The following is a 16,894-nucleotide window of genomic DNA, read 5'->3' as shown; positions in this document are numbered from 1 at the left end:
GCGTGTCCAACGGCGCGAGGAGAAAGTCGGGTGTCGATACGACGTCCGCCGGTTGGAGAATCCAGAGGTGAAAAGGGCATACGTTGAACAGCTAGAATCCCGAGCCTCGGAGCTGCCGACAGACGGAACAGTCGAAGAACAGTGGTGTGGAATCAAGAATGCCTTTATCACGACGAGCCATGGTACTCTCGGTAAAGTTTGTGGAAGACGAAGTGAATGGATGTCGGATGAAACCTGGAGGATGATCGATGATCGGAGAAAGGCGAAAGTCGGAATTGAGCAGGCATGTACCGGGTCAGCCAAAGCAGCCGCCCCCTTAAGATATGCGGAGCTGGAAAAGGCAGTTAAACGAGCTTGTAGACGAGACAATAGAGCCTGGACAAACTCCCTAGCCGAAGAGGGAGAAAGAGCCGCCGCCATTGGAGATATCCGATTATTATATGATATTTCTCGCCGCCTTAGTGGTGCAAGGACTAATGCAAGAATGCCGCTGAAAAACCGAGCAGGTCAGCTGCTGACAGATCGAACAGATCAGCTCAAGCGTTGGACTGAGCATTTTGATCAACTTTTCCGAGTTACAAATAGCAATGGCCAACAGAGCCCGCAGCTCGAGGCGCCCACAGTAAGTCGCATTAATGGCGTCAACTCGGAAGCGCCCTCGCTGGCTGAAATAGAAGCGGCAATCAAGAACATGAAATCCAACAAAGTGCCTGGAATCGATTGCATTCCTGCTGAAATGCTCAAAGCCGACCCTGCCTTGTCAGCACAAATGTTGCACCGTCTTTTCGCTGACATTTGGGATACTGCAACATTCCCGGCCGACTGGATGCAGGGTATCCTCGTAAAGGTCCCAAAGAAAGGAGACCTAACAGAGTGCGGTAACTGGCGTGGCATAACTTTGATCTGTACAACCCTCAAAGTACTCTGCAAAGTGATCCTGAACAGGATCCAGGAGAAAATCGACGCTACACTCCGACGGCAACAAGCTGGATTCCGATCCGGACGATCATGTGTGGACCACATCACAACGCTACGAATAATACTGGAACAAATCAACGAATTCCAGGACTCTCTTCTGCTGGTGTTCGTTGATTTCGAAAAAGCATTTGACCGACTGAACCACGAAAACATCTGGGCTGCTCTTAGACGAAGAGGGGTCCCAGAGAAACTAGTCCATCTCATCGAAGCACAGTACGAGGCATTTTCGTGCAAGGTCTTGCACGACGGTGTCTTGTCCGAACCAATCCCGGTAACTGCTGGAGTGAGACAAGGATGTATTTTATCACCGCTACTTTTTCTCATCGTAATGGATGAGATCTTGACTGGATCGATTGACTTTAGACCAAACCGAGGATTGCCGTGGAATCCTTCAACAATGGAGCAACTGAACGACCTTGACCTGGCAGACGATATTGTTTTGCTCGCCCAAACACAACAAGACATGCAGAGCAAACTCGACGACCTCACCGAAAGCTCCAAGGCAGCAGGTCTCAAAATCAATGTCGGAAAGACCAAGTCGATGGAAATCAATACAGGAAATCGTTCCAATTTCGTGGTAGCTGGACAACAGGTTGAGACAGTGGAGTGCTTCCAGTATCTTGGTAGCCAGATTACGCCTGATGGTGGTACCAAGAAGGACATCGAAACCCGGATCAGAAAAGCCCGATTTGCGTTTGCAAGTCTCCGAAACATCTGGCGGTCACGCCAGATCTCTCTACGAACTAAGATCCGAATCTTCAACTCAAACGTCAAATCCGTATTGCTGTACGGGTGTGAGACTTGGTGCACATATGCGGTGACGACGCGAAAACTGCAAGTTTTTGTGAATCGGTGCCTGCGGAACATCATCCGCGCTTGGTGGCCTGGCAACTGGATCTCAAACGTTGAACTTCATCGCCGGTGTCATCAAAAGGCGCTAGAAATCGAGATTCGAGAACGTAAGTGGAGATGGATTGGGCACACGCTGCGAAGAGATGAAAACGAGATTTGCAGAGAGGCGCTTGACTGGAATCCAGATGGGCATCGAAGGAGAGGCAGGCCCAAAAGCTCGTGGCGGCGAAGTCTAGCCGCTGAAATCCGCACAGTTGACGAGAACCTTGGCCGGCAGCAAGTGAAGACGCTGGCTCCGGATCGCCAGCAGTGGAGATCTTTTATCTCAGCCCTATGCGCCGGTCAATCGGCGCTGGACCCTTAGGTAGGTAGGTAGGTTGTAAATTATATAGTTATCCATTAATTTTTCAAACTTCTCCAGAAAAACCGAAAATTTACGCGACAACAAAATGACAGAAAAACGCTTCCGCACTCGACCAAGGCCTACTCAGAACTCCCAGAACTTTTCTAAATAATTTTTATCTGTTTACAAAAGTTTCAGGGCAGCAAAATTATTCAGAATAAGCTCTTGAAATCTTTACACTTAAGAAAAATGTTAATTTGGTCTTGTGTAATTTATCAAAACTCTTTTTAATGAAGAGAGAAACACAAAATAAAATATAGACTGGAATTGATTTTTTGAAGAATATTTCATACCAGTTGAAAATTTGTAGTGATATGAACGATTTTTTAATGAAATATTAACTTGTTTTGAAACAGTTCTTAAAAAAAACAATTTTCGAGAAGCGGTAGGGTTTTTTTGTATTAATATTAGAGTTTCAACACAAAAGTTCAACGTCATATAGTGTCGTAGAATGAAATGTCTTTGGCCTAGCCTAGAGTGATATAAGACTGAATTCTGCCAGGGGTGAGTAAATTTTTTGACATGTTTGCTAACACTTATTTTATACACGTTTTGGGATCAAGTTATTTCACGATACTACAGTATATTCATTTCTTCAACTGAACATTTTATTTGGGAATTATCACCATGGGGGGTGTCACTGAACTGACGTTCGATACCGAAAACGGTATTGAACGCACCCAATCTCAATTGACAGTTCTACAATGAGAAGATGAGTTCACACGTACGTGAGAAGTGAATTTGGCTAATTAAGCGGGAAAGGGAATGAAGATAAACAAAAACAAAACACAAGAAGTAAATCGCGCTTAGTGTAAAGGTTGCATCAGCAAAGCTCCTTATTGTATCTAATCTTTGAGCTCAGGGCTAAATAGTGTTAAAGTTCTTACTTAAACTAGTGGCACGGAGGTGGAAAAGGTGTAATCGCTCGAGTGCAGGTAGGCGTACGTGTAATGTTTAAGTGGTTTGAATAACTCGTAACTTCTGAATCTAGGCTATACGGAAACACTACAGAAGTACGTAGTTCCCAAACTATCACGTCATCCGAGAGCTTTGTCGAGTATAGGTGAGAAATTAATTGAGAAATAGCTGAATTCAAATTTAACCTAGCATAATAAATATTAAAGGTGGCTAACGGAGGCAAATAGCTGAAATCCAGACAGTAGGCAACCATATAGGAAAAAGCTACTAAACGTAAGCAAAACAAACAAACCTTATAGTTTTCCTATTACAATTTATTGTTTTTGTAGAATTTTAAAACGTGTCCATCAACTTCGTACAAATAAAGGAGCGTTTACGAAATTGGAAATAAATTTTTCCTTGTTACTTAAGAACCGACAAATTCAATAGGGGGAGAAGGTTAAACCTCCAAACCCCCCCCCCCCCCCCTCCTTCTCGTTCGCACGGCCTTGATTGATTCCATGAAAAACCTTGAAAAGTTTATTGAAAAATAGTTTATTTGAGCAAATGTAATGTACATGAACATGAGTTCTTAAGTGAGGATAAAAATTGAAGGTTAAAACCCTCTTAAAATATACATACCACGACAACATAGAATACCAACAGCACTTCAAAGTTCATAGGAATATCCAATAAAATACAATTTTTCTACTCAGAAAATGTTAGTAAGTCTCTTGGCTTCATATAGTTACCACGAGCTGTACAATTAAGCAATGAGGAAAAACAGGCGTTTTAATAAAGGTTCAATGATTAAGTACCTAGTAGGTATTGATTGCTAGTAGGTATTGATTGAAGTTCACAACACATGGAAAATTAGCAGGGATGATGTTTCTCTACTAGCAGGGATGTTGCCTTGCTCATGGTGATGAAAAACAACCCTATCAAAGAACACAACTAATTTCGTCGAAGAATGAATGCCATTACTTTTTTAAGTAACAACGAAAATCGCTCATCATTCCAATATATGGTCAGAACTCGATCTAACGGCCTTTTGTCTAGCCGTTAAAAACCCTTCCCGTTGCTTGTAAACATACACGCTCGTTAAACTTTTGTTTTATAAAATGTTTTTTTTAAAAAGACTTTTTTTTAATATTTTAGAAGACTGACTTAAGTTGTTAACGTTGAAATCTTTTTAATATATAAAGGAGTCATTAAAATCTTTTCATTATCGACGCACACAAATGAGAAGATAATCATTCAAAATTTATCGGAAGATATTTGTATGTAATGCATTATCAAATTCACTAGAATCAGCACAATTAAAAGAAATTTTTAAAACTAGCTTTTATTAACTTGGTGGCGTTGATTCTAAATATTTAAAAATTAATTTTTTGTGAGTAGTTCTGAAAACAGGGTTTCTTAAATCTAAGAAACAATTTTTTTGTAAATTTTCCTCAATTCGGAAAAATACGAAAATTTTCTCAAACTTTTTAAATATTTAAAAACGACACACACATATAAAGACATACACCGTCTTAGCCGTTTTAGGCTTTACAGACTGAATAAATGACATGGACAACTTAAGATTAACATTTAACACCCAGTACCGAGATGGGAATCGAACCCATGCCATCAGTGGACCAGCGATTACCGTCTTACCACGCTAACCACTCGACCACCGAGACGTACGAGAAACTTGATGTTTCTTTGAAGAGATCTAAATTCTAATGAGGACTAAAGCGTACATCTATCAAGGATATAATGGCTAGCATCATGCTAACACCACCAAAACCCACAGAAAGAGTACTATGTACAGTACCGTTCATAATTGTATAGAAATTGGAAGCACGCGCACTGTCACTTCGACTTTGAACTTCCATAACTTTTTACTCTGATGATATTTTTTGATCAAATTTTTTACGTTAGATAGATCGACTATCACACTATTATATCACAAAATTTGAGCTTTCTGGAGTTTGTGTGGCCTGAGATACAGTAATTCTACGAAAATCGGACTTTTTGGACTTTTCTCATTCAAACTGCAATACCTCTGGAACTGTGCTACATTTTTTATTGAAATTTTGCAGAGTGATTGTTGAAACATGAACTTAGTACGTCTGAAGTTTTCGGAAAGTTCTATCGATGAGATCAAAAGTTACGCGAGGTGTAATATTTCAGGCATGAACCTAGAAATGCGATTTGTATAGAATTCTGGACGAATGTCAGTCAGTCAAATCAGAGCAAAATATTTTTAATAGATGTTTTTCTGGACCATAACAATTTTATTTAATTGAAATTTTTTTTTAAGAAATTCTTCTGGCTGTTTAAAGTAAAAACTACGATTTTCACGAAAAAATCCGCCATTTTTTATCTGTAAAATCTCCCCAAAGTTAAAAAAAAGAAAATCGTTGGGGTTTGGTATTTTATATGTAGAAAATATGTTCCAAATTTGAAAAGAATCGGTGAAGTAGTTTTCAAATGACGTGTCCACTGACTTTAAAAATGTTCCTTCGAGAAAAACGCTTTTGAAGTTTCTGCTCTCTCTCTCTTGCAGTATTAGATAAGAGGAGATAAAGGCTTATAATTTCTACAGTTTTGCTTCGATTGACTTGAAAATTTGACACAACATTCTTGAAATGTTTTACAATAAGAAAATAAAAAATCGATTTTTTGAAAGTGTTAGACCCTACTCCCCCCTTAAGTGACGTCAGAAATAGTTGTAATATTAACTACAAAATTTGTTTTAAATTTCAAATTATTATTTTTTGAATGCGTTGTTTTGCCGGAACTGGAATATATGACAAAATCTAAATCTTCAATTGAATAGAGAATGATTAATAGGAACTAAATCAGGTTATGTTTTTCGTGTTGGTTTGTTGATCCATCGGTTATCAATGATTGATTTCATTCAAACTGGCTCATTTTAAAACTTTTTTTTAAAGTGGAGTTGATAGAATCTTTTAAGTAACACATGAAGTTATGTGTAAGCTATCGTGTGTAAAAATCTAATTTAAAAAAAATCGAAAATCTTTATTATGATTTTCTATACAAAAAAAAACAAACATTTTTCATTTTTACCCGCACGACGGTACAAAATTAACTAAATTAAATGCAATTTCCTATCAGTAACTAATGATAAAACTTCACCCATTTCAGACAAACTTCTTCCCTCGATGATCAGCTCCCAGCTGCACGCCCAGGTTGGTCCCCCCGGAGGTGCCGGTGGATCGCCCGGGAGCCAGAAACAACTACTAATTGCAACCCACAGCCATTCGCTTTCGGTTCAGCACTCGATGGAGCATCTTCATGGTTCGATTCCAACGTCCGCATCCTCAGTCGCCAGCAGCAGCCTCCATCACGACCAGCAACAGCAAAGATACGTCGATAGTACCACGGTCGGCGGGGGTGGATCCGGCGGCGGAAGTAGCATGTCCCCGCATTTGCCTAGCAACAACAGCCTGTCACGTCATATTTCCACCAGGTGAGTGGTTTGGATCGATTTGTGAAAACATTTTGAGACATTTAATCTTGTTTTTTATTTTATTTATTCCAGTGTCCCAACGATCGATTCCAGCAGAAATGGAGAAATTACCAGTGTAATAACCAGTACGGCAGTTGCCGAGCGTGCCAGTAATTAGATAATTTAGCAGTAGAATTATTTGTTTTGAAAATTAGTCAGTAAGCATGATTGTAAGTAGCCATATTTCCGCAGTACCAAATATTTAGCAAGTAAGATCGGGTGTCCAAAGTCTGGTTTAGGTGTAACGAGATAGGAATGTCGTTTTTAATGAGTAGAATAATTATAAAAGAAAGTAGGACGTAAACAAAGCATAGAGCGTAATCTAGTTAAAGAATAAATATATTTATGTAGCATCATTATCTCGAAAGAAATGTGATGATAGTGTATTTTCTATGATGACTCATCCGAAAAGCATTCACCAAAACTGGTTCATAACGACAAAGACATTCGGAACAAGTGAGAACGTTTTATGAGTGAAATCTAATGGCTAGGAAGAACGACTTGATGCTTCAGTTGGAAGGACCGAATAAATTTTTGAAGATGCAAGAACTGCACTCTCAACTTATGCCATACCATTCTATTGATAATCGGTGAAGAGACTCTCTTCCATGTTGATTTTTTCATTGATGGTGAGATTTTTTGAGAAATAATTACCTTAAAATTTCAGATAAGTACGTTCCAAGAATTTTGAGCCAACTTCTACTACTCAACCGGGAAACATGACTTATTGAAACAGACGAAAGTAACAAAAAACTACAGCAAAACAAGAAGAAAGAAAAACACACTAAAAGCTATTCTATGTTCCCAGCTGAAAGCTTGTCGCGACATGTTTTACCATATTGCCATCTACCGCGAAGCGCCATTCGCGCGCCATTCGGAGTGCAGAGAGTTTTCCTGCAGCTTTTTTCTTCCCTACATCCATTCTCATACCCAAGAAATCTCGTGCGATGCACAACGTAGACCTTCCTTCCTATACCGGGACCTACAGCAGGTTATCTGATCAATTTTTCTCTCTTATAAAAACGTAAATCAAATCAAAAGCCACCGACGACTGCGTGTGCACCAAATGTAGGAAGGCACCTATCAACCGGGCTGGGTTTTTGGAGCTTCTGCGGGGATGATGGTGTTCTTCCCTGAGTTGATTCAGGAACTTTGGTGGCGCCTCTCACTGGAATTCTGGATGAAGAAAACATGCGTTTGAAGTTGGTCTGAGCTCAGCAGGAAGTTTTCATTACCTTTCGAAAATTAAGAATAATTTTCATAATAAATATGGACCAAACTGGATCATCAAGATCTAGGCTGGACATACCAAACAGTATCAATACTAACTTTAAAATTGGTTCATTGGAAAAAACTGACTAAGTATGAGTAGTCATGAAACGCTTGACTTGATATTGGGATATATTTTTTTGTTCTTACTTTTGATAATAATATGAATGCGAATTTAATTTCATCATAAATAAAATCTGTTTTCACTACCAGTAAAGCTTAGTTCATTTAGAAATGGGACAGTTATGTATGCGTGTATCTCAAAAACCAATCATGTGATTGAAATACTTTCTTTAGAGGAAATGAAGGTAATCTAAAGATAATTGATGAAAAAATTTGAAAAATTATTTATCACTAGCTGACCCGGTGTGCTTTGCTACACCTTTCAAAATCGAATGATATTTTCAGAATTCACTCAAAATTTTATTGTTTTGTTGCCATTATTTTAAATCAAATTATAACATAAATCATAAGCAACCCCTATAAAATGAGAGCTGCAGCTGGAGTATTGGATTGCAATCCAAAAATAACTTAAACTAATATTCTGAATCTTGATCTATAAATTTGTGTTAAAGAACTGATAATTTTAATCTGTTTCTTAAGCTTCGCCCTAAAAAAGGAGGGTCTCAAATAAATCGTACGCAAACAATCCAACTGATAAAATATGGTTGTTTTTGCTTGATATATTCTGGATTTATGCTAAAAACTCATAAGAGAGCCCCCCTTGTCCTTCCCTCCCCCCTGCTGAATGGGGGGTGATTTTTAATAATCATACCCATTTTATTCATTCCCAAAAATCATCTTGTATCAAATATTGTTCCATTGGTTGATAAGTTTTTAAGCTTTACAACAAAATGTATATGGAACCCCCTTCCTTTTTTCTCCTCTCTACACTGAAAAGCGTAAGGGTCTATAACAATCGTAGGAACATATCTCGTAACCAAGTACCTTTCCATGCAATATTCGTTTCCATTTGTTGGCTTCGTTAGCATAAATTGAGAACTAATGCTAACAAAATTGTATTGGGCTCACCTCCCTCCTCCTATGTACATTGTACATACTCACTGAAAGGAGGGTGGTGTGTCAGATAATCATAGAATCATACCAAAATGATTTTCCATGTTAAGTTTTGTCCATTTCTCGGAAAAAAAGCTAAGTGTAAGCTTTTCTCTTCCTTTATTCCCAATTCTATCATCCCACTGCAAGAAAGGAATTGTTTGACATAAAAAAATATCTCGTATTAAATAACCATCCCATGGCAAATTTGGTTTTATTTGCGTTGTAAATTCTTGAGTTATGCATAAACTTGAGAACTTAATATTCATAAAAGTATTTTGTGTCCTAAAATACTTTTTGATACCAAATTTTATTTCATTTGCTCTATTAATTCTCGAGTGATGCAAAAAATTGTATGGAAACCCCCCCCTTTCCCCTTTATATCTTTCCGTTGAAATGAGGCGGGACTTCAATTTATAATAGAAACATTTCTCGTATCCAAATACCCTCACATGCCAAATATGGTTAAATTTGCTCGATCAGCTCTCCAGTTATACTGAAAATTGTAAGGGAGACCTCTTCTCCCCCTTTTCATCCACCTTTACGAGGAGTGAGGGATACGAAATATTCATAGAAGCATTTCTCGTACTCAAATATCATTCCATGCCAAATTTGGTTCCATTTGTTGTTGTAGTTCTTGTGCTATGCAATAAAAATTGTATGAAACTTCCCTCCCGCTTTCCTTTCTTCCCGCTGGAAGAAGAAGGGGTCTCAAACAACCATTAGAACATGTCACATTCCCAAATATCCGCCCATGCCAAATTTGGTTCCATTTGCTTGATTAGTTTTTGAGTTATGTAAAAAATTAAAAAGAAGGCCCTTCCCCCTTTTTATCTCCCTACTGGAAAGAGGGATGGGTCTCAAATAATCATAGGAATATTTTTCGTATCCAAATACCTTCCCATGCCAAATTTGGTTCCATTTGCTTTATTAGTTTTTGAGATATGTAAAAAAATATATATGAAAGAGGTCCCTCCCTTTCAACTGTAAAGAGGGAGGGGTCTCAAATAATTATTGACATATTTTTCGTATCAAAATACCTTCCCATGCCAAATTTGGTTCCAATATCTTGAATAGTTTTCGAGTTGTATGAAAAATTGTAAGGTAGTCCCCCTCCCCCCTTCCTATCACCTCACTGTGAGAAGGGAGGGATACGTAATATTAATTGAAATATTCCCCGTCCCCAAATACCACCCCATGCGAAATTTGATACCATTTGCTTGATTGGTTCTCGAGTTATGCAAAAAATTGACTATTGTTTGGGAGGCCCCTCCCCCCCTTCATGTTAGAGGGAGGGGTCTCAAACCATAATAGGAACCTTCCCCGGCCTCCAATACCCCCACCTGCCAAGTTTCACACAAATCGGTTCAGTAGTTTCTGAGTCTATAGGGAACAGACAGACAGACAGACAGACAGAAAGACAGACAGACAGACAGACAGACAGAAATTCATTTTTATATATATAGATTTTTTTTAAGAAATATTTCGACTCCCTTCTTGGTATCTCCCGTCGGCCGGCGTACACTTTTATCAGTCATGATATTGACCAGTTTTTCCCACTTATATTTTGTCAAATCTATAGTTTGGGTGGCTGCATCTTCTTTCTTCTATTTCCACTACTTATTGGCCCAACACTTCTCTTTTCAAAGAGACTTAGGACAATTTGGTGGATTAAGCCTTGGCACTAAAAAACGTTTACGCTGGAATGCTCGCGCAAAATCTGAAAAAAAATGAAGCAAATCCATCATTAGGTTGAACTTAATGTATAATAGGTTAGTTAAGATCGTAGATTGTGACCGTACACACACGAATACTTTTTTTTTACAATTCACAATCTACACTTAGACACTACACTTTTTGTGTTCGTTTTTTAATTAGGTGTTCAGTTCAATAATAAACTGTCCAGAGCCCTATAGTATACTAATCATTAAAATTTATTTATCCGTATTTTTCAAGTATTTTTATGTAGGAGAACATCATGTAATGTCAAAAATATTTTAAACTTACAACTAAAAACTAAAACTATCCTAAAATTAAACTAATTATAGAGAGAACGAATCTTTGCGATGGAAGACTGCATCGATTTTCCTCTGCAGTTAGAGATGTTGTTGGTCATCTCTTCGATCGATTAAATGCCCGCAATCCGATGAAGATCTTCGGTGCTGTGCCAAGGTGGAAGCCACAAAATCATTTTCAGAACCTTGTTCTGGATCCTCTGGATGGCTTTTTTCCTCGTCCCGCAGCAGCTAGACCAAATCGGAGCTGCATACATTATCGCTGGTCGGAACACCTGTTTGTAGATTAGAATTTTATTTCTCTTGCACAGTAGGGATTTCCTGTTGATGAGAGAATAACGAGATTTAGTGTATTTCTTACATTTAGATTGAATATCTTCAATGTGATATTTAAAAGTAAGACTCCGATCAAGTGTGAGTCCCAAGAACTTCACGTGATCAAAATTATAATCAAAATAAAAATTATGGAATGATTTTCATTAGGTTTTAAAAATTCAGCTCTTGGCTTATGGGGAAATAAAATAACTTGAGTTTTGGAAGCGTTAGGATAAATTTTCCACATTTTCAAGTAATTCAAAAAGGAATTTAAATTTGGCTGAAAGCAAAGTATCATCAGCAAATAATCTACTACCTTTTCCTTCTGGTACATCAAGAAGATCAGAAGTAAAAATATTGTATAAAATTGGCCCAAGTATACTACCCTGAGGGACACCAGCTCTAATGGGTGTCCTTTCAGAGCATGAATTTTGATAGTTTGCTTGTAAGGTTCGGCTAGTCAAATAATTTTGAATAATTATGGTGGGATATACGGGAAAATCAAATCGAGCTTATTTAGCTACTAAACCTTTGTGCCAAACACTGTCAAAAGCTTTTTCAATATCAAGAAGAGCAAAACCTGTTGAATAACCTTCAGATTTGCTTGCGTTAATCATATTAGTTACACTCAAAAGTTGACGTGTAGTAGAATGTCCATGACGAATACCAAATTGTTCATCAGGGGAAATAGAATTTTGATTAATGTGAATCATCATTCTATTCAAAATAACTCTCTCAAATAGTTTACTTAAAGAAGGAAGCAAACTAATTAGTCTATAACTTGAAGGCTCTGAAGCACTTTTTCCAGGTTTCAAAATTAGAGTTACTTTGGCATTATTCCATTTATTGGGAAAGTAAGCCAATTGAAAACATTTATTGTAGATTTGAACTAAAAAATTTAAAGTGCTTTCAGGCAACTTTTTGATAAGAACATCGAAAATCCCCTCTTCCCCCGGAGCTTTCATATTTTTAAATTTTTTGAAAATCAATTTAAGTTCATCAATATTTGTCCCACAAGAACTTTCAAACACATTTTGCTTAGAAAGAATATCATCAAATTCTAGGGAAATTTGAGCATCAATTGGACTAACAACGTTTAAATTAAAATCATGAGCAGACTCAAATTGTTGGGCTAATTTTTGAGCTTTTTCTGCGTTAGTTAAAAGAAGGTAATCTCCATTTTTCACAGTAGGATTTGGCTTCTGAGGCTATTTCAAAATTTTAGTTAATTTCCAAAATGGCTTTGAGTAGGGTTTTATGTCCTCTACTGCATTTGCAAAATTTTCATTACGAATAAAATATAAACGACGTTTGATCTCTTTTTGAAGGTCGCAATAAATAAATTTCAAATAAGAATCTCTAATACGTTGATATTGGCGTCGATGAATGTTTTTCAGTTGTATCAAAAACTGAAGATCATCATCGATCAAGGTTGATTAAATTTATGTTTAACTTTGGAATTGAAGCGGCTTTAGCATTGAAAATGTCTCATTTTCAACATCCAAATCAATATTTTCTATTGACTTCAGTGGAACTTTTACATCCAAATTTACTATATCGTTCCCAGACAGCTTTTTGGAAGTTAAATGTTGATTTTCAGGGGGTTTTCAATGGGATTTTTGGATAAAGAGAAAGTTACTGGAAGGTGGGCTGAATCGAGGTCCGCATGAGTAACTTATTGACTGCAATGCTTGCCTAAATTCTTTAGAACCAAATCAATTGTGGAGGGATTTCTTATTGAAGTGAAGCAAGTACACCTTGGTTTTTTTTACACGGTTTTTTTACGCGGTTTTTTTTACACGGCTTTTTTTACACGGTTTTTGGGAATTAACACGGTTCTTTTTACACGGATTTCGCGAATTAACACGGTTTTTGAGAGAAAATATTCTAAGTCCTTTTCAAAGGGAAACACTTAGAATATTTTTGAAGCTGCGAAAATCTTAGCTCTGAGACTAAGAACTTGATTCATGAGACCTGAGACCTGAGACCTGAGACATGAGACCTGAGACCTGAGATCTAAGACCTGAGACCTGGGACCTGAGGCAAGAGATATTAGACTTGAGACCTCAGCATGAGACAAGAGATATAAGACATAAGACATGAGATATAAGACATAAGACATGAGACAAGAACCATGAAACATGAGACATGAGACTTTAGACCTGAGATAAGAAGCATAAGATCTAAGACATGAGACATGAGACATGAGACCTGAGACAAGAGCCACGAAACATGAGACCTTAGACCTGAGTCATGAGACTTTAGACCTGAGATCTGAGACAAGCTACTAGTGTAAGGACCGGTAGGAATTAGTTTAGCTCCGATTTCAACTTGCGACCCCTCTAGTGAAAGGGTTTGACAAAATGTGACAAAATTAAGTTTTCGCGGTACTAACACTAGTAGGTTGTACTAGCGAAGTCACGACACTTTTTTATGTCAACTACAAGTCAAACCCTTTCACTTGACCGGTCGAAAGTCGAAATCGGAGCTAAACTAATTTCTCGCGGTACTTACACTACTAACTTGTACTAGCGATCTTGTGATACTATTTTTCGTCACCTACAAGTCAACCCCTTCACAAGAGTGGTCGCAAGTTGAAATCGAAGCTAAACTAATTTCTCGCGGTACTTACACTAGTAGCTTGTACTAGCGATCTCGCGATACTATTTTTCGACACCTACAAGTCAAACCCTTTCGCTAGAGGGGTTGGAATTTGAAATCGGAGCTTAATTAAGTTCTCTCGGTACTAACTCTAGTTGCTTGTACTAGCGAACTAGCGACACTTTTTTCGTCACCTACAAGTAAAACCCTTTCACTTGACTGGTCGAAAGTCGAAATCGGAGCTTAACTAATTTCTCGCAGTACTAACACTAGTAGTTTGTCTCAGGTCTAAAGTCTCATGTCTCAGGTCTAATGTTTAATGGCTCCTGTCTAATGTTTCAGGTCTTATGTTTTATGTCTTATGTCTTATGTCTCATGTCTCTTGTCTCAGATCTCAGGTTTCAGGTCTCATGTCTCAGGTCTCAGGTCTCATGTCTCAGGTCTCGTGTTTTATGTCTTAGGTTTCTTAAGTTTCAGGTCTCAGGTCTTTGGTCTCATTCTTCAGGTCTTAAGTCTCATGTCTCAGATCTCAGGTCCCTGGACTCAGGTCTTAGGTGTCATGTCTTAAGTCTCAAGTCTCAGATCTCAGATCTCAGGTCTCATGTCTCTAGTCTTCATTCTCAAGTCTCAGGTTTCAAGTCTCAAGTCTCAAGTCTCAGGTCTCAGGTCTGAAGTGTCAAGTCACATGTCTTATTGTTTCAAAATTCAGAGCTGCAGAATTTGAATGGTCTTTTTTTACACGGATTTCGGGAATCAGCACGGTTTTTTTACACGGTTTTCGGGAATTAACACAGTTTTTTTTACACGGTCTTCTTACGCGGTACGTATATCAGTGTAAAAAAAAACCTTACTGTATTAGGTGTGGGTGTCATATCACTACACCAACAGTAGTAATTGCAAAACTAAAAGGTTGATTTCTTTCATATTCTTGGGAGAGCTTTTAAGGATTAAGGGCAAATGGGGCGCTTAACTTACCAAATAACACTAGTTTAAAAAATTTAAAAAAAATCGTTAACTTCATTGAGCGACCTATATTTTTAATGTGAAATCGGGCGCTGAATCCGAAAATGAAATTTAAAAAAATCTCAGAAGAACAGTTTTTGAGTTATGCTCCAAATATGAAAATATGGATAAATAAAAAAAGTACTTTTAATTAGATTTAAATATCTCGAGCTGCATGACATTAATTTGAAATCTCTTTTTTGCATATTAAAGGTGAATAAATTGGACTGAGCGAGTGAGATTTTCCATACTTAATTCTTCCTTTACAACGATTAGTACACTGCGGTTCGTTAAATTAAAAAAAAAAAATGCAAAAATTACTATTATGGTAAAGTAACCATAACTTCTTCAATTTTCAACCGATTTCGATAAATAACCACTTGTTTCTCTTTGTTTGGAATTGACATTCTAGGCCAATAGAAAATCAGATTTTTAAATATTACCATCTAGTCTAAAAGTTTCGCCGAAATAAAATTTTCTCTAAAAAAAGGCGTTTTTTATAATTTTTCTATCATAAAGTCACGAATATCAACAATACTGTTGATTATACGCAAAAATGAAAGTGGGATGATCGATAGCAAATTTCTTCGCCTTTAATATGCAAAAAAGAGATTTCAAATTAATGTTATGCAGCTCGAGATATTTAAATGTAAGTAAAAGTACTTTTTTATTTTTCCATATTTTTATATTTGGAGCATAACTCAAAAACTGTTCTACTGAGAATTTTTTGAGTTTCATTTTCGGATTCAGCGCCCATTTCAAATTGAAATTGACCTTCAGCTTACTTAGTTCAAAAATGATGTAAACTAGTGTAATTGTTTTTTTATCAAGGAATGAGTCATTCTGAGCTGAGCTCCATTGTTAGAAAATTATTCCTCCCTTCGCACGTAAATTACCATGGACTAAAACAAGACGACAATTAATTTCCAAATCTCTGTTGACACCTGTACCACCGCACATCCAAAAATACTCCTGCATTCCACACCCACGAGTTATAAAATACCACACACCAAAGAATCTCGACCGACGTCACTATTTAGAGACGCCAGTCTGGAATTCCAAGAAACCTGAAGACATTTTCCAGAATCGCCCCGCACAAAGCGATGGGCCAGGGTGCGCCTCCGAGGGATGACACATGATGATGTCTTCGATCCGCTGCTTCCATGCTGCAAACGGGCCAGCCCATCATTGTCACACCATCGACGATTTCCCTCCTATTCTTCGCCCTCCTACCCACATATCATAAATGATCCCACCGATAACTCCCGGGTCAGGCGTTTTATGGTTGCTTTTGAAAGAAAGCCGAAAGCTGCCCGGCGACATCGCATATAAGCATCGGATTGGATTAATTTATCACAGTTTAACGATCTTCGAATTGGATAGTAACGCCAGCAATGCATTGTTGGGTTCTTGAATGAAGCCATGAGTACGATTTGGACGTAGAACAAACCTCTCAGTTGGGTTGCATCATATCGGGAGGGACTTTTCATTTCGAGGGTCTCAACATATGATGCGTATGAATGAACAGCCGAAATGCATTCGCCAATGCGCCACAGACTGGAGACACATAAAACACCACCGAATGGTCATCGAAAAGAAGGGACCTAGGAAAAAAACGAACCAATTATCAGGTCTGTCCCTTTGTCTATACAAAAAAAACTGGAACGTATGTTGCGTAACCATAAACAAGAAGCTCACAGGAACGACTCATGGTTGAGGTATTTTTTTAATTTCTATTTGTCTTTCAAAGAAGACTGTCATCACTAGGCGACAACCAAGAATTTTGTTAGTTCCTTTTTCGTCGAAGGCTAGGCTAGAGAAAAAAAAAAGAAAATGTGGCGTGAAATCTAGCTTCCGATAATTTATTGGCTACTTTTTTCCAGTCGGGACCCATAAGGGGTCACAATTGGCGACAGCCAGCCAGATCTGCGAATAGGTATGATTCCAAATCGATATTCTAGAATTGCACAAAGATGTTTTGAAAAT

At 37.8% G+C, this 16,894-nt stretch overlaps 1 protein-coding gene across 1 annotated transcript in view; it reads left to right on the top strand.

Annotated features, from left to right (window-relative positions):
• LOC129756287 (box A-binding factor-like) overlaps window positions 1-7,026 on the top strand; it is a 63,839-nt gene extending 56,813 nt beyond the window's left edge. The window contains exons 5-6 of the mRNA XM_055753110.1: window positions 6,287-6,611; window positions 6,684-7,026. Of these exons, the coding sequence (XP_055609085.1) occupies window positions 6,287-6,611; window positions 6,684-6,768 (410 nt within the window). The 3' untranslated portion in view covers window positions 6,769-7,026. The remainder of the gene's footprint in view (window positions 1-6,286; window positions 6,612-6,683) is intronic.
• The last annotated feature ends 9,868 nt before the right edge of the window (window positions 7,027-16,894 follow it).

The sequence above is a fragment of the Uranotaenia lowii genome, chromosome 3 (assembly GCF_029784155.1).
Source record: "Uranotaenia lowii strain MFRU-FL chromosome 3, ASM2978415v1, whole genome shotgun sequence".
Classification (NCBI taxonomy): domain Eukaryota; kingdom Metazoa; phylum Arthropoda; class Insecta; order Diptera; family Culicidae; genus Uranotaenia; species Uranotaenia lowii.
This window is presented reverse-complemented; position numbering and strand designations above follow the sequence as displayed.